Genomic DNA, 22,339 nt, shown 5'->3' with positions numbered 1-22,339 from the left:
GATGGAGCTCCTGCACATTTCAGTCGAAGTGTTCGTACGCTTCTCAACAACAGATTCGGTGACCGATGGATTGGTAGAGGCGGACCAATTCCATGGCCTCCACGCTCTCCTGACCTCAACCCTCTTGACTTTCATTTATGGGGGCATTCGAAAGCTCTTGTCTACGCAACCCCTGTACCAAATGTAGAGACTCTTCGTGCTCGTATTGTGGACGGCTGTGATACAATACGCCATTCTCCAGGGCTCCATCAGCGCATCAGGGATTCCATGCGACAGAGGGTGGATGCATGTATCTTCGCTAACGGAGGACATTTTGAACATTTCCTGTAACAAAGTGTTTGAAGTCACGCTGGTACGTTCTGTTGCTGTGTGTTTCCATTCCACGATTAATGTGATCTGAAGAGAAGAAATAAAATGAGCTCTAACATGGAAAGTAAGTGTTTCCGGACACATGTCCACATAACATATTTTCTTTATTTGTGTGTGTGAGGAATGTTTCCTGAAAGTTTGGCCGTACCTTTTTGTAACACCCTGTATATGAATATATAAAGGAGGCTGACATTGTTACGTACACCTTGTAAATAATTGTTAACGCTTATTGCGTGAAAGGTGACGGATTGTCTTCACTATCAGAATGGCATAATGAATGATTGCCTATACTAGTAGAGATTGGAATGCCAATGGTGATGAAACGGCAGCCAGAACTCAAGCTCTGGGTGGAAGGCCCTCACAGGTGTTGGTCCTGCTTAAAAACAGGAAGTAGCAAGACGGACGTCGTAGCACCTACGTGCTGGAGCACAATAGGGTGACGGCCAGCCGCTAACAAAGAGGAACAAAGAAGCGGCACCTCGGATTTTTACTCAGAAGCATACCATTGTACGAGTATATGTTTCTCCTCGTAAACTTTCCGCACTGGACTCCAAAAGACTAAAATATGGTTGGTCGGCGTTCGGAAGAATCTGTAGAGAGGGAAAATATTCCGTCGTTTTCGGAATTACGAGGATGGGGAGCCTAGCCTTGCTGGGAAGTCAGCGGTGGAGAGACGAGGTCTTCCATTGTGAGTCCCCGTGTGTGACGGTCGCTCGGTATCAATTTTATTGGTACAGACGGACTTGCTGTCTTTGCTCTCAGGAGAGTTTATAGTTAGAACAGTTAGGCACTGTACTGTTGCGAACCTATACGATTCTGGACTTCGCCTCCGGGTTGGAAGTCGTCGTTGCGTATGCAGCATTCAGTAATTGAGAGCACTTATTCTGCCTATATTTACGTTGAGACGTTATCCGAACTCCGTCCTTGTTGCTGGGAGATGGCATTTCTCGTCTGTAGAACACAGAGAGGAGAAGACAGTATTAGAGTTTATTAGTGAGAGGACCGCCTTCTGCCGTCCTAGTGTTTGAAAGAGTTTATTTTGTGTATCTGGAGTTCTTCTATCGTCGCAGTCGAGTACGAGAACCATCGCTTCGACGCACCGGACGCAGTACATTCGGTGATATCACAAATTGCTTCGGCTTATTAGGGCTTTAAAGCTAAACAGGTGATCGCGTTAGTTTATTTCCACTGAGGTTCCACACCACCGAAGATCATCTTTGAAAGTAGTGTGTTCTGGTGTCTGTTACGTAGATAATGTCAGACAGTTTGCGTTATTTATGTTAGATCGCGTGGCCATAAAAAGGGGCAAAGTTGGGCAATGGATTAATAATTTTACTTAGGAAATATTGACATTTGTAATAAAGGGTGTTTTTTCAATCTACAATATATGTATAATAAGAAACAACGTTTTATCATTTAGTAGTATTAGTTGCCTTAATCATTCATTTATGTTTAGATTGTAATTTATATGATAAAAAGAATTAAGAGTTCCTAAGATCTTTATTATTATTTTCAGCCATAATGTTATACACACAACACAAGATGGCGAACTGTAGAATGTGAGTCTGTACGATTATCGAGGTTTGTGGACCGTGACTGTGTGGAACAATTATTTATTTCAAGTTTCTGCCACCAGTCACTTTTTATTTTATTTTATGCTTAATCTGACATAATGCAACGCGTTTCGAACATGTTCTGTTCATTTTCAAGCGTTAGTACATACATACATACATACATAGAGAAATGTTACTTAAAAATAAACAGTCTTCAACGAGATTATGCTAGAACAGTATGTCCATTGTTTTTTAATTTTTTAATGTAGCTGCTGGTGTGGCATTTTGGGGGGGGGGGGGGGGAGGGGGGGCAGTGTATATCTAGAAATCGAAATCAGTTATGTCTTCTGCTGGTTTTCTTCCTTGTGGTTGACTATGTATATCACAGCCTGTATCGGATGCAGATAGATTTGCATCAGTTATGTGTTACGAAAATAGTGTGAAAGGTTTTTATATGACAGTTGATCACTTACAATTTCATAATCTTGCTGCTTCACTCCATCACTGGTGTAATAGCGGAGCTGTTAATTGACATTACACTATAGCACATTACATTTTGTCACTGATTGCCACTGCACAAATTGCTTCGATGTTATACACACAACACAAGATGGCGGACTGTAGCATGTGAGTCTGTATGATTATCGAGGTTTTGGATCTACATTCTTGGTTCTAGTCAATTATTCACGTTGACATATCTTGAATCTATTGAGTTAGAACTGGCTTAAGACTGTTGAAGACTCTCGAGTTTTTGAATACGGTTATTTCATTAAGAATGTTATCTTCATGCCTTGTGCTATGTATGAAAATTTACATTTCTTCCATGATATCCATTCTTTTACTTTTCCCTATTTTGTGCAAAATTTCGAGGTTGTCTTCGATTTTCAAAGGGTGGCCTGTGCCTTTAATTTGAGTTGCTACTGCTGATTTGTTACATTTATAAAGCCTGTTCTTTGAATCGGATTCTGAAATTTCTGCCTGTTTGGCCGATATAATATTTATTACATTGGCTGCAGGTAATTTTGTAAATGCCAGATGCATCAAGACTTGTATCTGGTGGTTTTATATTGTGAATAAGCTTCCTACTTAGGTTGTTGTTGGTGCTGAATCTAATTTTTACTTCTGTGTTTTTGAATAGTCTTGCTAATTTGTCAGATACTATGCCAAGATATGGCATTTTTATATATTTGACTGCTGGGGTACTGTCAGTTGTGAGTGTGGTTTGAAGTTGTTTGTTCAGTTTATTTTTTATCTGTTGTGACATGGTATTAATTAGAGAAGGGTCATATCCATTCTTTATTGCAGTGTATGTTATGGTTTCTATTTCTTGTTGGAGTTCTGTATGCTCAAGTGGAAATTTGTGTGCTCTGTACAGCATTGATCTATAAGCAGCTTTTTTGTGGGAGGAGGGATGTGTTGAGGAGTTTGGTATAGCGGTGTCAGTGCCAGTAGGTTTTCTGTAAACATTGAAAGCTACCTTTTGGTTCTGTTTTGATATTTTTATGTCAAGAATAGGTATGGTGTTGTCTTCTTCCTGTTCAAGGGTGTATTGAATATTTTTATGTAGGCTATTAAATTTGTTAAATATCTGCTTGTTGTGTACATAGTTCCGCGTAGTCAGTGCGAACACAACTCTCCCACTAGAGCGCGCCCCGCTAAGCACAACAGCGCAGGCGAAGCACTCGTCCGTCTCCACACTACGAGATGGCGCTGTCTTAGAGATGGACCAAATTCTGCTTCCGCTGATCCGCGTATTAATGTGTAACGCAGCTAGTGAGATTGCTGCTAACGTAGAACCTTTTCTCCTCGCAGATCACACTCGTGCAGTGATACCCGAACGCGCGAGGTATTATAACGAGTGTACAGACCTCTGATTAGTCGGTCTGCATCAGTCAGCATCTAACGTCTCCAACCATCCTGATTTAGGTTTTCCGTGATTTCCCTAAATCGTTTCAGGCAAATGCCGGGATGGTTCCTTTGAAAGGGCATGGCCGATTTCCTTCCCAATCCTTCCGTAACCCGAGCTTGCGCTCCGTCTCTGATGACCTTGTTGTCGACGGGACGTTAAACACTAACCACCTACCTAACTCAGTCAGCACCAGTCTGCACCAGTCTGTATGAGTTCTACATTTGTCTGTACCAGTCTATAGTCAAGTTTCAGTCTGCGCCTAATAAGATTATCATATTCCTGTACATAGCCATGAAGATAAATGAATAGACACTTTGTCAAGTATCAGAGATATGTGAGAATAAGATTAACGTACCAATACCAAAGGAACTTCAGATTGTCAATTGTAAATAGCATCCAGAATCAAGTTAAGTAAGGTTTATGATTTTTAATATTTTAATAAATGTGTGTGAAAATTAATCAAGTTATGTTTAAAGTTGGTCACCGTCAATCTGCTACTCTAGGCGTGCAGGTGGCATTTCTATCGTCTGACCTAACGGCAGAAGATAAACACGCCACGATAAGACCACGAGACATATTGCTGACACTCGCCTACTTCGTTAGAGCGACAAGTCAAATAATCTGATGGTGTGTGTACCGAAGGTCTTACGGTACGCACACCACACTGCTTCAGGGGGTAGTCAGAGAGGGCCAAATCATCATTTTAGCATTTATCATTTTCCATTGCGCACAGTCAGCTTACACCCGCCTGGAGTAGCATCTTGGAAGTCTATCAGTGGATCTCGCTGTAGTCTTGAAAATGTGCGGCAGACAAACGCATAAAACGAAAGAGTATTTTCCTGTTACGTCTCTGAGTTGGCAACTGGTCTCTCTGACAGGAAAGAGGCTCCGGAATGGAGACATCATACTTCCTGTGGTTCACTCATCCTGCGGAAAAGACATCCGCTACGCGTCTCCTTATACCGGACCCGCGCTCCCAGCGACCCCCACAGTGCGTGTTCCTACCTCGCTCTCAAAGGCTTACGATGCATCCAGCCGGCGTGGCTACGTCGCTGCTGGCCCTACTGGCCGCAAATGGCACGGCAGTACTCGACTGCGTCTGTACCCACGTCCAGCGCCGCTACCAGCACTACGGCTACGGCGGACAACTAATATACGGAGCCTATTGTCGAGAGTTCAGTGAGTACTCATTCGTCCAGTACGCGTCCACACTACGTTATCCACCTTGCCGTTCTGAACAACTGAGAGGTAGCTATAAAATAATGGGACAGGTGGTGTGAACGACTGATAGCTGCGGAGCGTGAACATAGAGTACGTACAGGATGTTTCACAATTCATGTAGCACACTACTAGGTTGTAGAGGGGACGTAGTAGATCAAGTTTTACGCGCGAACCATTGTCCGCAGTTAGACTGGGATGAGGTGTACCGTGAATCTGATGCCAATTTAAAATATAATTTATTTCATGACATTTTTGTAAATGCATTTGAAAACTGCTTCCCCAAGAAAATAGTTAAATATACTCGTAAGAAACCTTGTAACAAACCATGGCTTACTAAGGGTATAAAAATATCTTGTAACCTGAAAAGGGAAATGTATCTGACAGCAAGAAAGAGTAGTGACCCAGAAACTATCAAACATTATAAAAACTACTGTGTTATATTAAGAAAAGTTATTAAAAAATCCAGAAGTATGTGTATCATGTCTGAAATCAGCAACTCTGATAATAAAATTAAAACAATTTGGAATATTATTAAAAGAGAAACAGGTCAACCAAGAGCACAGGAAGACAGTATTACCATCAAATTGAATGAAAACTTTAATAACAAAAAGTCAGAAGTTGAAAATATTTTTAATAATCATTTTCTAAATGTTGTGGATGTAGTAGGATCCAGGTGTTCATTAGAAGATGCTAGGCTGTTAATGGAAGAGGCCATACCTATGCAATTTGATACAATTGAAATCTCACCCACTTCTCCCTCTGAAATTAGGAAAATAATAAAGTTGCTTAAAAGCAAAAACTCACATGGAATTCATGGCATTTCCAGCAAAATACTAAAAGCTTGTTCTCAACAGATAAGTAAGATTCTCAGCCACCTGTGTAACAGCTCTCTGGAACAGGGCATTTTCCCTGATAGACTGAAATATGCTATTGTTATACCTTTGCATAAAAAGGGGGATAGATCTGATGTCAACAATTACCATCCAATCTCCCTTCTAACAGCTTTATCCAAAATTTTTGAGAAAGTAATGTATTCAAGAGTAGCTTCACATATCTGTAAAAATGAAGTACTCACAAAATGTCAGTTTGGCTTCCAGAAAGGTTTTTCAACAGAAAATGCCATATATGCCTTCACCAATCAAATTTTGAATGATATGAATAACCGAACACCAGCCATTGGGATTTTTTGTGATCTCTCAAAGGCTTTTGATTGTGCAAATCATGAAATTCTGCTAGACAAGCTCAAATATTGTGGCATGGGTGGGACAGTGCACAAATGGTTCAATTCGTACCTAACTGGACAAGTGCAGAAAGTTGAAATAAGCAGTTCTCATAATATGCAAAGATCAGCACATTCCTCAAACTGGGGAACTATCAAGAATGGGGTTCCACAAGGGTCAGTCTTGGGTCCTTTGTTGTTCTCAATATATATTAATGACTTGCCATTCTATATTCATGAAGAGGCAAAGTTAGTTCTCTTTGCTGATGATACAAGTATAGTAATCACACCTGACAAACCAGAATTAACTGATGAAATTGTCAATACTGTCTTTCAGAAAATTAGTAAGTGGTTTCTTGTAAACGGACTCTCACTGAATTTTGATAAGACACAGTACATACAGTTCTGTACAGTGAATGGTATGATGCCATTAATAAATATAGACCTTAATCAGAAGCATATAGCTAAGGTAGAATATTCCAAATTTTTAGGTGTGTCCATTGATGAGAGATTAAATTGGAAGAAACACATTGATGATCTGCTGAAACGTTTGAGTTCAGCTACTTATGCAATAAGGGTCATTGCAAATTTTGGTGATAAACATCTCAGTAAATTAGCTTACTACGCCTATTTGCACTCATTGCTTTCATATGGTATCATATTTTGGGGTAATTCATCACTGAGGAATAAAGTATTTATTGCACAAAAGCGTGTAATCAGAATAATAGCTGGAGTCCACCCAAGATCATCCTGCAGACATTTATTTAAGGATCTTGGGATATTCACAGTAGCTTCTCAGTATATATACTCTCTTATGAAATTTGTTATTAACAACCAAACCCAATTCAAAAGTAATAGCAGTGTGCATAACTACAATACTAGGAGAAAGGATGATCTTCACTATTCAAGATTAAATCTAACTTTGGCACAGAAAGGGGTGAATTATACTGCCACTAAAGTCTTTGGTCACTTACCAAATAGTATCAAAAGTCTGGCAGATAACAAACAAGTATTTAAGAAGAAATTAAAAGAATTTCTTAATGACAACTCCTTCTACTCCATAGAGGATTTTTAGATATTAATTAAGAAAAAAAAATTATAAAAAGAAATTTAAAAAAGTCACAAAAAAATAAAAAAGTTGTTATATTAACTTAAGTATGTTGTTAAATTAACTTAATTATGTCATGTATTGGAAAAATTGACTCGTTCCACATCATTACGAAATATCGTATTCATGATACATGGAACTAGTATTAATCTAATCTAATCTAATCTAATCATCCATCTACACCTACATCTACATCTACATGTTTACTCTGCAATTCACACTTAAGTGCCTGGCAGAGGCACCACATTTCGAAAGCTTCTATTCTCTTCTTGCCCAAAACTATTTATCGTCCATGTTTCACTTCCGTACATGGGTACACTCCATACAAATACCTTCAGAAACGATTTTCTGACTATACACGATGTTAACAAATTTCTCTCCTTAAGAAACGCGTAAGCCATACAGTAAAGCTGCATGCCCTGGGTAAAAATTACGGCCGTAGTTTACCCTTGCTTTCAGCCGATCGCAGTACTAGCACAGTAAGGCCGTTTTGGTTAGTGTTACAGCCATTCGTCCAGACTGCTGCCCCTGCCACTACTGAAAAGGCTGCTGCCCCTCTTCAGGAACCACACGTTTGTCTGGCCTCTCAACGGATACCCCTCAGTTGTGGTTGCACCTACGGTATGGCTATATGCATCGTTGAGGCAAGCAAGCCCCCCCACCAACGGCAAGGTCCATGGTTCATGGGGGGGAGGGTACAAATCCAAAAACGCTTTATTTACTGTGCTACATATAGAAGATTTTTTGCTACAAGAGATGTGATACACATAGTACAATATATTCATTATAGAACAAGGAAATGTGAGTAATTAATGCGAAATCAGTATAAAAAGCTGAAAAACAGTAGATAAAGAGCAGATAAAATTGAAATACCAAAAACAAAATGTACTGATGTGGTTCAGACACATACAAGACATTATTCATTGTCATTTTGTATAATCCGCTCATAGAGTCTGTAGAATCATAGTCATTTCCTTCTGTGGTATCTCTTGACGAATGTCCTTCCAGGCAATATTAGTGACTCTGTGCCACTGTGTTGGGCATTTTTCAGTCTTCGTCGTCTCCGTCTTTGACCATGTCCTTTTCCCTCTCCACTCACGGTTCTTGCACCCATGGTAACTGCTGTCTGGGAGTGGGATGTACTGTTGTAGAGCATGTTATAAATTGGAGGGATGTAGTTCTACGTCTCATGAAGATTTTTCCGGTCCTAAACTTTTATTTCAAAACCATCTTGAGAGAAAGCCTGCAGAAGACGTATTGGTGGGGGACCTGTATTGGGCCTCCTAAAATCAGATCACAGTTTATTGAACACTTGTACTGCATTTTAGAGGATTTTCTTCGCTGTTTCCAATCTACCTCTGTTCCTCCGTTGTATTTTGCTTCCTTCTGCTTCTTTAGCAATTTTATCCGTTGCTATGGCTACCACGTCTGTAACTGCAATGAAGTTTTCTGTTTTCATTTCCACCACGGGAAACTTACTGCCGACCTCCTTCCTTGCTTCCATCCTGTCTTGCAGAACAAATACATGGCTGAGTGTTTTTTTGCCTTCTAGAGTGGCCAAAATCATCATCTACATCTACATGTCTACTCTGCGATTCACATTGAAGTGCCTGGCAGAGGGTTCATCGAACCATTTTCATACTACTTCTCTACATTTCCAATCTCGAATGGCGCGTGGGAAAAAGGAACACCTAAATCTTTCCGTTCGAGCTCTGATTTCTCTTATTTTATTATGATGATCATTTCCCCCTACGTAGGTGGGTGTCAACAAAATATTTTCACATTCGGTAGAGAAAACTGTTGATTGAAATTTCGTAAATAGATCTCGCCGCAAAGAAGACCGCCTTTGTTTCAGTGACTGCCACCCCAACTGGCGTGTCATATCAGTGACACTCTCGCCCCTACTGCACGATAACACGAAACGAGCTGCCCTTCTTCACACTTTTTCGATGTCCTCCGTCAATCCTACCTGGTAAGGATCCCATACCGCGAAGCAATATTCCAGCAGAGGACGGACAAGTGTAATGTAGGATGTCTCTTTAGTGGGTTTGTCACATCTTCTAAGTGTTCTGCCAACAAAACGCAGTCTTTGTTTCGCCTTCCCCACAATGTTATCTATGTGGTGTTTCCAATTTAAGTTGCTCGTAATTGTAATTCCTAGGTATATAGTCGAATTGACAGCCCTTAGATTTGTGCGATTTATCGTATACCCAAAATTTATCGGATTTCCTTTAGTGCCCATGTGGATGACCTCGCACTTTTCTTTGTTTAGTGCTAATTGCCACATTTCGCACCATACAGAAATTCTCTCCAGATCATTTTGTAATTCGAATTGATCGTCTGATGATTTTATTGGGGTTGTAAATTACAGCGTCATCTCCAAACAATCTAAGAGTGCTACTGAGATTATCACCTAGATCATTTACATAAATCAGGAGGAGCAGAGGGCCTACGACACTAACTTGTGGAACGCCAGATATCACTTCTGTTCTAATCGATGACGATACAGAACGTAAAAGCTACAGTCGCTGCGCCTGTAATTCAGTGTAAATATAGCTTGATCCGCGACGATTTACAAACATTCAAGGATGACGGAGACGGATAAATGTATCAATTTGAGTCAAGGGTCCTTGGCTCGGAAACGAACGAGTCGAAAGTTACAATCGAAAACCGTTCTGATGCCTCTGACAGTGGAATACATGATCGGCACTGTTCTTGCTAAGAATGTAGGGCAAGCAACTTTCAGGGCGGTAGTATGGACCAAAAGAAGGAAAAATGGCCTTTAAAATGTTAAACGTCCCCTTAGAACAATTATACATGACTGTGCTTAAACTGACACACAATTTTTTAAGCGCAACGCAATCTGACTTTCAAAAATCCCTACAAAAAAATGGCCCTGACTAACATTAACCTATACCTTTCACAAATCACTTACCTCACCAAAAATCTTCGTTACTCGAACTACTGCAATACAGCGAGCGCCACTACTGCCAGCTAAATAAAAGATTCAAATTACTGAAGGCACTAACTACTAATAGGCATAGTTAGCAAATGAAAGATTTTGATAGAGAACAAACAATGTGTTTACCTCAATAGTGTTCAAAAGTCATAATGTATATAGCAGTTCATGACATCCAGTCTTACAAATTTCAAAACTCCGCCATCTCTCTCCCCACATCCACCACCGCTGGCGGCTCACCTCCAACTGCGCAACGCTACGCGCTGTTCACATCCAGCTGCCCAACACTACAATGGCAGACAACAATGCAAACTAGCCACAGACTGCACACAGCACAGCCAGTGATTTTTCATACAGAGCGCTACGTGGCGTTACCAATAAGAAAACCTAAACAGCCTACTTACATAGCCCCCATGCTCCCCACAAAAAATTTTACAAATTGTTTTGGGCAGTGGCCAATAATGATTTGATAAAATTTTTCATAATTACAATAACAAAGATATCAAATGCACACACTTATTGATACAATGTTGGTCAAAAGCTAAAATTTTCTAACAGTCCACAAAGACAGTCCTGATCGTTCATCACAGTAAAATAGCAGTGTTTTTCTCAAAGTCTGAGCAGTAAAAGAAAATGCACACGGAAGTAGTGGATATCCATGCAGTCTTGAAGAAGTAGTGTTGTCCTTCCAACGGAAAGACAGTGCTGACTCTCGACATGCAGACAGGTAATGGGCCACAACAGACCAACCCGCAGCAGAGTCAGTCGAAGTTTTGAAGAATATTAATAGGTAGGTCATCACAGAGTAAACCCACTGTAGTCCCGGTAGAGATTACGGTATTGGTGGGCCAGCAGAGGTGCTAGACTTTGAGAAAGTTTTTACTGTGATGAACGATCAGGACTGTCTTTATGGACTGTGAGAAAATTTTAGCTTTTGACCAACATTGTATCAATAAGTGTGTGCATTTGATATCTTTGTTATTGTAATTATGAAAAATTTTATCAAATCATTATCGGCCACTGCCCAAAACAATTTGTAAAATGCACCCCTGAGGAGCCAGTAGCACTTGTTCACCTTCGCTGCTGTGAAACAGTTCTCCTCTATTGAACAAGTGCTCATAGGCCTTGAGGTGTGCATTTTAGAACCCATGTTTACTGGATATTTTATGCTTTTTTGATCTTTACCACCACCGCTGAAAGTTGCCTTAGCAAGAACAATACCGGTACGTGTATTCCACTGTTAGAGGAATCAGAACGGTTTTCGCTTGTAACTTCCCAGTCGTCCGTTTCCTGTAGAGGTATTCTTACCTCAAATTGATACATTCATCCTTCTTCATCATGGGTTCCGACATAAAACTTCATCTACTGAGTCACCTCTGCAACATCGAGAAGTGTGTAACATGAACTGTGAAACACCCACCTACACAGGGAGAAATGATCATCACGATAAAATAAGAGAAACCAGGGCTCGCACAGAAAAATTTAACTGCTCGTTTCTGCCGCGTGCCGTTCGAGAGTGAAACAGTAGAGTGACAGCTTGAAAGTGGTTCATTGAACCCTCTGCCAGGCACTTTATTGTGAATAGCAGAGTAATCACGTAGATGTAGATCTATGGAGTGAACATAGCCTACTGCGTATGTTCTCAACATCAAACCGGGCTACTCACGTGATTCTGGGTCAACGTTGCTTGTCTTCAGTTTGCGGTGTGATAGCGAAACTTAAACATTGCCTTGACTGACACGTTTCTGCACGTCTGAGTTTTAGTAACAGCTGTGATGCAGTCTTGTTGTTGCTATGGATATAAAGAGAAGTACGTGAAAGGACGAACAGTTACTTCTCATAGGTATCTACAACAAATGTATAATTGTAAATGTCATATTGAGATGAGTCACTTTACATGTTGAAAAATATCGAGGCAAGGACTATAAGGTCTTGTAGTGTACAGATGATTTCTACGACCTTATGGCCATTTGTCTACGAGACAGGTGCTAGATAAATTTGCAACTGTGTTTGGTCAATTGCCAGGCAGTGTATACATTTTGGCGCCGTATTCATACGCAGATAAAATTTATACATGGCAGTCTGATTAATTCCCTCCAATTTATGTAGGTTCTCAAACTCTTGTGCGTAACAAAATATTTCTTAATGAGACAGCTCCATATACAGTGTCATTATAATTAAATTAAATTAAACAGAGTCAGCAATATGCACCTAAAACAATATTGTTGGCGGTCACTTCTTTTATTGCTCCAAAATTGGAGCACTGATCTTGTATTTTTTATTTTTTTCTGCGTAGTGTATGGTTTCACTTTACTGATGAGATGGCGAAAAAAAGTTGCAGAAATTTTACTTCTCTATAGAACGTAGCATGGTAAATGTAGGCCTGTCGGTGTGGCCGAGCGGTTCTAGGCGGTTCAGTCTGGAACCGCGCGACCTCTACGGTCGCAGGTTCGAATCCTGCCTCGGACATGGGTGTGTGTGATGTTAGGTTTAAGTAGTTCTAAGTTCTAGGGGACTGATGACCTCAGACTGATGACCTCAGATGTTAAGTCCCGTAGTGCTCAGAGCCATTTGAACCATTTTTTTGGTCAATATAGAAAAATTAAAAATAATAATTGACAAGCATGTGGTGCAAATCGGTTATTGTATGTACTGTAACAATTTCATGGATCCAAACGTATTGCTTTTTCATAAAACTTTATGGCCGTGTACATACGCTCTCTCACGGAGTATGGTACCTCATAATCATCACAGTGTCGTTACAACCTAATCAATTAGAGCAGAGATTCGAGAATATGAATAAGTGCAGTAGTAAAAGTAAAAAAAAAAATATTGTTGTGTATTACTTTTTTCCATTACTGAAAAAACATAAATATAGTGGAATCTGAGCTATGATATTGTGGTGAAGAAGTACAATACCATTGCTCTTCACATCTTTAAGCCAAGTTCAGTTCCTGGCACCAAATTGTTAAAATGTCTGTGAAACGCAAATACAAAGTTCCACGGTAGGTGAGTCATATGTACCAGCGAAGTAATAACACTCAAAACGCCATGCGGGCCAAAATGAGAAGTCCCAATACCACGTGACTTGAGCTGCAGAGATGTTGAGTTCTGCTCATCCGAACGATCGCTCCACAAATATTTATGCTCTATGAGCGTGAAGCCTTCTTAGTTGAACGCAGCACCTCTGTTGCCAGTGGACAAATCACGGTGACGGTGGCCTTCGTTTTTGTAAGCACTGTTATCTTGTTTTGGCGGAAAAATGTTAAGTGAAATAATAAGGCAGCGAATTGTCGCAAGGTTCCACATAAAACTTGCAACTGAAGTCTACTACTAAAAGCAGTGTGCAGCGAAGATTGTTTATCACGTACGTGAGTTTTGGAGCCGTTGAAGTGTTTTCAAGATGGCCTAGAAGGCGTTGAAGACGACTCACGCCCGGGACGCCCTTCATCATAAAGAAAGGTTGGAAATATCAATGAAGTACATAATTTGATTCTATCGATAGTTGAAAATGTAGAAATTGCGAAGGATTCATAATGCAAATTTTACAAAACTGATTTAACACGACAAAAGCGCGATACAACAAAAACAAGCCCGTGAAAATGTTTGTATTGACATTTGTAATATAATGAAAATAATCCTGATTTATTGGAAAGAGTGATAAAATGTGACCAATCTTGGTTTTTCGCATTTGATCCACAAACTAAGCGCCAGCACATGCACTGGAAGCAACGAACTTCACCGAGAGCGAAAAGAGCTCGAATGAGCAAATCAAGATTCAAAGGCATGACGATTGTTTTTCTTTTTCATAGTTAAGAAATTTTGTATCTTCATTGGGTTCTTGAAGATCAAACTCTTAATAAACATTTATACCTTAAGGTTGTTGCTCAGATCCGTCAGAAAAAAGGAAAAAAAACGACCCGAATTGCGGAAGAGCAAGTCATGGTTCTGCGTGAAGACAACGTACCGGCTCACACCGCGTTGTCTGTTACGAGGTTTTTAACGAAAAACAGCATCCCAGTGTCAGACCACCCACCTTACGCGCCTGACCTAGCACTACTCCCCAAGGTCAAATTTGCATGAAAAGTAATGTGAGAACAACGTAAATATTGCAACACGTAATGGAGTTGCAACATTTACGTTGTTAAAAGCAGTATCGAAAGAAATAGTTGTATCGAGTGGCAAAAGAACAATAGTACACCAAATAAAAAAAGAAGGAGAAACATGGTGAACGGTGTGAAAAATGTCAGAACTAAAGGTTGTGCTTATATGACGATAATAAAGTGGTAGTGCAACCTCCAGACCAGATGAGAGGAAGCGCAGATCAGTAAATCGTAAGTAACTACTTTTTTACATAAAAAATTGCGACGTGAACTGTTTGAGAATCTAAAAATAACAAAACTGTATCGTTATAGACCCCACTGATGATGCCTTAGAACAAGAGAAAGGCGAAACGCGTCTGGGAAAATAAATTAAGTGACAGCAGGAGAAAGAGATTTTATTTACATTTTTTTATTTCTATGCTTGCTGTGGAGGATGGTCACGCAAACAAACTTGTTACAGGAGGCATAAACTGAAGCTGTATATAGGGTCTCCCTTTTATCTTGACCACCCTAAATAACTGTTTGTCCAGATGCAGATTACAAAATGTTTCAAGCAAATGTTCTTAAACCGTCAGGGGGACATCAGTCAGCATGATTGCCTTCGTTGTAGCTTTGTTCTTTACAAAAATATGAACAGCGGTATGACTCTTTTAAATGGCACCCTGTATTTTTTATTCGGTTATTCATTTCCTCTACTAAAGACCTATTCAAAAATGTATTAGTCTACCATTCGCTGAAACACAACGTTATTAATTACATAACACAACACTGACTCAGCCCGGGGTTACAAACTCGTCCACTTGCTGCATTTGTCAGAAAACAAATGAAAACCAAGTAAAAACATAACAAAAAATTTACTTTTAGTCTCCTGTACCGCTGCCCGGGAGTAGAACATTCAAAGGTGCCCGAAGTAGTGCCCCTGGACACCGGTACATTGGTGCACTCGTTGAATGAAAGAATTATTTACTGCTTTCTGTGTTTCCTTCTGAAGAGAATTACAAGCAAGCACAATACGTTCCTGCGTGTCCTCTGGATTTGTTGGAATATCGCGATAGACAGCGTCTTTAACGCGTCCCCAAAGAAAAAAGTCCAGAGGTTTTAAATCAGGAAACCTAGCAGGCCAAGTAACTGTTCCTTCTCGACCAATCCATCTGGCAGGATACCTTCGGTTCAGAACACGACGTGTACGCCAGGCATTATGTGCTGGACATCCATCGTGTTGATCCCGCATAAGCATTCTGGTTCTTAGCGGCACTTCATCCAGAGGAAGTTGGCATCCGCTGTGCCATTTGGACTACCATTGATGAAATAAGGGCCAATAAATGTAGTACCAAGCATCCCACATCAGACGTTAACTCTCCATTGATGCTGATGGTACACCTGTCTAAGCAATCGTGGGTTGTCGCAGGACCAATAATGGATCTTCCTTGTTTTTACCTGTCCTTTGTTTGAGAAGGAATATTCATCGGTAAATAGAACATTGGAGAAGAAGTTCGGGTTGGCGAGGATTTGCTGCTGTGCCCAGTGACAGAACTGTACACGATCTGGAAATCACCCCCATGGAATTCTGGTGCATGGTAAGGATTTAACCGGTGCCGTGTAAGAACACGCTGTACACTGGTTTTGGGAATTCCCGTGTCGTGTTCAAGCTGTCGTGTGCTCACATGGGGATTCATAGCAACGGAAGCGAGAACAGTAACTTCGGCAGCTTTGTCTGTGCGAGTGTTACGACGATTGCGTTTTCGTGGGTTGAAACTTCCCGTTTCCTGAAGCGTCGCAACAAGACGAGAAAACATCCGCCGGAAAGGTGAGTTCTCGTCAGGATATTGCTCTCTGTACAGTTCCGCTGCCTGCGTAGCATTTCGCCTGCCTTCAACAACAAGAACAATAAAAGAAACGTTATGTGGATGCAGTTTGTAGGAGTTGGGTTGGGTTGTTTGGGGAAGGAGACCAGACAGCGAGGTCACCGGTCTCGTCGGATTAGGGAAGGATGGGGAAGGAAGTCGGCCGTGCCCTTTCAGAGGAACCATCCCGGCATTTGCCTGGAGCGATTTAGGGAAATCACGGAAAACCTAAATCAGGATGGCCGGACGCGGGATTGAACCGTCGTCCTCCCGAATGCGAGTCCAGTGTCTAACCACTGCGTCACCTCGCTCGGTTTGTAGGAAAAACAGCCGTTACTGTATGCCTACTCTACACAACAGTGTTTAAAAGGACTAAACTACTGTACTAAATGTACCTGTACATAAGAAAACAGTATTGCAATTACTGTTCTGCTAACTTACATTCCCCATACATGGTTAGCGTTTCTACCTTCTCTTCGTTGGTATACATTCTGGTCACACAACTCTTCAACTGACGATGGTTGACAGAATGAAGGGTGTGCATTCTACTTATGTTTACGTTTGTCCTCTGTCAACGTCAGCACGTAGATGTGTTCCATTACCCCGAGTACCTGCACTAAGCGCTGGGAGCGTCAACGTCAGTGTTGTGTTGTGTAATTAATAACGTTGTGTTTTAGTGAATGGTAAACTGTCAAACATCTTTGAATAGGTCTTTAGGAGAGGAAATGAATTACCGAATCAAAACTAATGGGTGCCATTTAACAAAGTCATACCGCTGTTCATATCTTTGTAAAAAACAAAGCTACAACATGCTGATTGATGTCCCCCTGACGCCTAAAGAACATTTGCTTGAAACATTTTCTAATTTGCATCTGGACAAACAGTTATTTAGGCTGGTCAAGATCAATGGGACACCCCGTATAACCAATCGATCGACGATGGGGTGTCGATGTAACATTACTAGCTACACTGCAGCGACGTCTTTGATATTTACTGAAGAAAGATTAGTATTCCGTGATTTACAGACGTTCGAACAGCTATTTTTTAAATTAAATTCTTCGCCGAACTGTTTCTTACATCACCGAGTCTCAAACAGACTCCAGAATTTCGACACATTTAAACCGTACAGAGTGTCGAGTATGGGTGCAGTGCTCTGTCATTGCCGATTTATTGGGCTGTAAGAGCCGTGTGTATACTACGGTGTCCCATGCATCTTTCCTCAACGGTACGACAAAGGAGTAAGTTTAGAAGTCATGCATCCCGTGCACCTTACGCGAATCTTAGAGGAAGAAACTTTATTATGCTCACGGTAAATGATAACAGCCAAACAGTACAGGATAAAGATTTATTGAAATCCTTGACCACAGTTTCGGTATATCTAAATATACCTTCATCAGAAACAAAAATACACCTGAACAGGAAACTTAGCACCATAAGCGAGATAGAACAAAAAAACAAACACTTATAGCTTTAAGTAACCGTGAAAATTACCAAAGTATTACAAGCACAAAAACTTTTAGTCACTTACTAAAATCATATCTTTCAGTGGAGATACGAGGGCTATCCACAAAGTACATTACGTTTTGGAATTAAAAATAAATAAAGTATTGGAAATTTTTTAAATTATATAAAGATGAAAGCCACACTTAAATACTACTTTTCTACATAGTTGCCATTTAAATTAAGGCACTTATCGTAGCGATGAACGAGCTTGGAAATTCCTTCGTCGTAAAATTCGGCCGTCTGCGCCTTCAACCACGTGGTTACCTTTTTTGGGACAGATAAGGTGTGATTTTTGTGGATTTCCTGGAGAGTGGCACTACAATAAACTCTCAAAGGTATTGCCAAACTCTGCACAACCTCAGAAGAGCAATACAAAACAAGTGCAGGGGAAAGTTGGGCTCAAAGATCTTGCTGATTCACGACAACGCCCGGGCCCACACGGCAAATGCCACTCGTGAAGTTCTCGAATCTTTTAAGTGGGAGTTGTTTCCTCATCCGCCGTACAGTCCCGACGTGGCACCGAGCGACTTCCACTTATTCCCAGCAATGAAGAAGTGGTCGGCTATGCAGCGTTTTGATGACGACGCACAGCTTCCAGAAGAGGTAACCACGTGTTTGAAGGCGCAGGCGGCCGAATTTTACGACGAAGGAATTTCCAAGCTCGTCCATCGCTACGATAAGTGCCTTAATTTAAATGGCAACTATGTAGAAAAATAGTATTTAAGTGTGGCTTTCATCTATACATAATAAAAAAAATTCCAATACTTTATTTATTTTTAATTCCAAAAGGTAATGTACTTTGTGGATAGCCCTCGTATATAAAACAATCGTGCCAAAGGCGTCGTCAGTAGTTAAAATTAAAATATTACCACCATCTGTACAGCATAATTATGAAGAGAAGGTCGACGCGAACACGGCATATTAACAGTACTTAGCCTGTGAACTACCGTAAAGAGGGTGTGGAAACCCTAGGGCAGACAGTTTCACCGAGTGAGGGCACTTGTGGTATGCGCGAGGCACTCGCGCACATTAAACCCAGGTATACATACTCAGGCGCATCAAAATTTTAAAGGTTGTGTTAATTCAAACCCTCTGTCTTAATAAATAAAACATATCAGAACCATTTAAAACACTTACACACAACAGAAAATATGAAACCAATTTGCCTGTGTCCTAGTGTCAAGCAGGTGAAGCTTGCGCTAAGGAACACATCTAACAAGAGAGGGCAGTAGCGTTATGCGCAAGAATCTCGTGCAAAGTAAAGTCTAGGATAAATACTAGCGAAAACGAACAAAATGTTATAGTAAGTCGAAACCATCTGTCGTCGTAAATAAGAAACATAAGAGAGTAATTTAACCCACACATACACATCGAAAACCGCGAACTACAACAATAAAAAATACGCAAAATCCCAACAAGACAGGAAAGGAGCATCTCACCAGCATCAAAAGACAAGAAAACTAGCTTCTAGTCAGCCAGACTATATTACGTTAGAGCAAGGAGGGGTTTGTCATCTTAGAAACAATAGAATCCTTAGCAAATCACAGATTGGGTTTTGGAAGGGTTGCTCTACTGATAATGCTATTTGCATGTTCACTCACCAGATTCTACAAGCATTAAACAATACAGTAGCACCGACTGGTATTTTCTGTGACCTATCTAAGACATTTGACTGTGTGAATCACGGTATTCTCCCAGCTAAATTAAATTTTTATGTTATTGATGGTAAAGCGAACAAATGGACTTTGTCATATATAACCTTAAGAATGCAGAAAGTTGTACTTAGTAATTCTAGCAATAAAAATCAGGAATATGATTCTGACGAATGAGGTTCCTCAAGCTTCAGTCTTAGGCCCACTGCTGTTCCTCATACATGTAATCAAGCTTCCATCTATATACAACAAACAGAATTAGTTCTTTTTGCAGATAACACTAGTAATGTAATTAATTCAAGAACACTACACAAACAGTAGAAATTGTAAACAAGGTTCATTAAAGTATCATCGACTAGTTTTCCACAAAAGATTTCACCCTCAGTTTTATGTAAAAAGACACATCTTCAGTACTGCACATCTAGGGATACTACGCCAATGACTAGTGTAAGACATGGTGAGGAAATAATTAATGTGAATCAACTATTGTGACTGAGTTACAGTGACAGAAGCCTCCCCAGCGGGACAGGCACCATTCACGTCATCCAAATGATGCAAAATCTGAAGATGTAATTAAAAGGCCGAAGCCGGTCAGGAGTTAACATCGGCTGCGATAAAGACTGTTTTTAAATAATTTTATAATAGCATTTCTGTATTTTTATATCGCATATCTCTGACAACATTCACATTGCAAATAAAGAATTGTGAAGGAACTTATGCAGTTCTGCGATTTGCTCCTCCAAACTGAATTTATCGTCAAGCTGTAATCCCAATAATTGAACAACCTCAGCTTCTTCTGGATACTTGTCGTCATATTTTGTGCATTAATGGCAGGAAATCTCTTACAAGTTCAGAACTGCATATAGTGTGTCTTTTCAAAGTTTAGTGACAGACTTGGCTACTAAACATTTACGAATGTTTGTAAGAATTTCATGAAGCGATCGTTCTATGACTATAACTGATATGTGATACTACACTATTGGGCATTAAAATTGCTGCACCACGAAGATGACGTGCTACAGACGCGAAATTTAACCGACAGGAAGAAGATGCTGTGATATGCAAATGATTAGCTTTCCAGAGCAAGGTTGGCGCCGGTGGCGACACCTACAACGTGCTGACATGAAGAAAGTTTCCAACAGATTTCTCATACACAAACAGCTGTTGACCGGCGATACCTGGTGAATCGTCGTTGTGATGCCTCATGTAAGGAGGAGAAATGCGTACCATCACGTTTCCGACTTTGATAAAGGTCGGATTGTAGCCTATCGCGATTGCGGTTTATCGTAACACGACATTGCTGCTCGCGTTGATCGAGATCCAATGACTGTTAGCAGAATATGGAATCAGTGGGTTCAGGAGGGTAATACGGAACGCCGTGCTGGATTCCAACGGCCTCGTACCACTAGCAGTCGAGATGACAGGCATCTTATCCGCATGACTGTAACGGATTATGCAGCCACGTCTCGATCCCTGAGTCAACAGATGGGGAAGTTTGCAAGACACCAACCATCTGCACGAACAGTTCGACGACGTTTGCAGCAGCAGGGAGTATCAGCTCGGAGACCATGGCTGCGGTTACCCTTGACGCTGCATCACAGACAGGAGTGCCTGCGATGGTGTACTCAACGATGAACCTGCGTGCACGAATGGCAAAACGTCATTTTTTTCGGATGAATCCAGGTTCTGTTTACAGCGTCATGATGGTCGCATCCGTGTGAACGCACATTGGAAGCGTGTATTCGTCATCGCCATACTGGCGTATCACCCGGCGTGATGGTATGGGGTGCCATTGGTTACACGTCTCGGTCACCTGTTGTTCGCATTGACGGCACTTTGAATAATGGACGTTACATTTCAGGTGTGTTACGACCCGTGGCTCTACCCTTCATTCGATCCCTGCGAAACCGTACATTTGAGCAGGATAATCCACGACCGCATGTTGCAGGTCCCGTACGGGCCTTTCTGGATACAGAAATTGTTCGACTGCTTCCCTGGCCAGCACATTCTCCAAATCTCTCACCAATTGAAAATGTCTGGTCAATGGTGGCCGAGCAACTGGCTCGTCACTATACACCAGTCACTACTCTTGATGAACTGTGGTATCGTGTTGAAGCTGAATGGGCAGCTGTACCTGTACGCGCCAGCCTAGCTCTGTTTGACTCAATGCCCAGGCGTGTCAAGGCCGTTATTACGCCCAGAGGTGGTTGTTCTGGGTACTGATTTCTCAAGATCTATGCACCCAAATTTCATGAAAATGTAATCACATATCAGTTCTAGTATAATATATTTGTCCAATGAATACCCGTTTGTCATCTGCATTTCTTCGTGGTGTAGCAATTTTAATGTCCAGTAGTGTATTTTACCAATATTAGATCTTGTGAATTCCGCTGTCCTTAATGATGGTTTCCTAATGACGCAACCAGCCACAAATACTTTTTAAATGTTTTATTTTAGTGGCATAACCATTTTCGAGCTACCCTGCCTAACTTCAGATGCATATTTTCGGCACATAGATGTTTTTTGAAATAGATAACATGCTGTTGACCAAGCCATCTATGTCACGAAAATATTAGCCTTTGAAGACGGGCATGGTGTCCCGGAACTGGTTATGGCACTAAAATAAAACATTTAAAAAGTATTTGTGGCTGGTTCCTTCACTCACCAACTATAATTCATTTGCTATTTACTGTAGTGTTGATCTCAGATGCAAATAAAATAAATTGGTATCTGGTAATGTTATAGATGAAAGAAAAAAAGAAGAGACCTAAAATGGAACCTTGTGGAACACCACATGTAATTTGTTTTCAGTTGGGTCACGCCCTTGCCTTCAAATAATGGTTCAAATGGCTCTGAGCACTATGGGACATAACTTCTAAGGTCATCAGTCCCCTAGAAC

At 40.8% G+C, this 22,339-nt stretch overlaps 1 protein-coding gene across 1 annotated transcript in view; it reads left to right on the top strand.

Annotated features, from left to right (window-relative positions):
• Window positions 1-4,827: 4,827 nt before the first annotated feature.
• Window positions 4,828-22,339, top strand: part of LOC126425187 (uncharacterized) — a 90,493-nt gene continuing 72,981 nt past the window's right edge. Inside the window, exon 1 of the mRNA XM_050088142.1 lies at window positions 4,828-5,010. Coding sequence (XP_049944099.1) covers window positions 4,857-5,010 — 154 coding nt within the window. The 5' untranslated portion in view covers window positions 4,828-4,856. The remainder of the gene's footprint in view (window positions 5,011-22,339) is intronic.

This window comes from Schistocerca serialis, chromosome 10 (assembly GCF_023864345.2).
Source record: "Schistocerca serialis cubense isolate TAMUIC-IGC-003099 chromosome 10, iqSchSeri2.2, whole genome shotgun sequence".
Lineage (NCBI taxonomy): Eukaryota > Metazoa > Arthropoda > Insecta > Orthoptera > Acrididae > Schistocerca > Schistocerca serialis.
The sequence above is the reverse complement of the archived record's forward strand: the minus strand, read 5'-3'. Positions and strand labels throughout refer to the sequence as shown.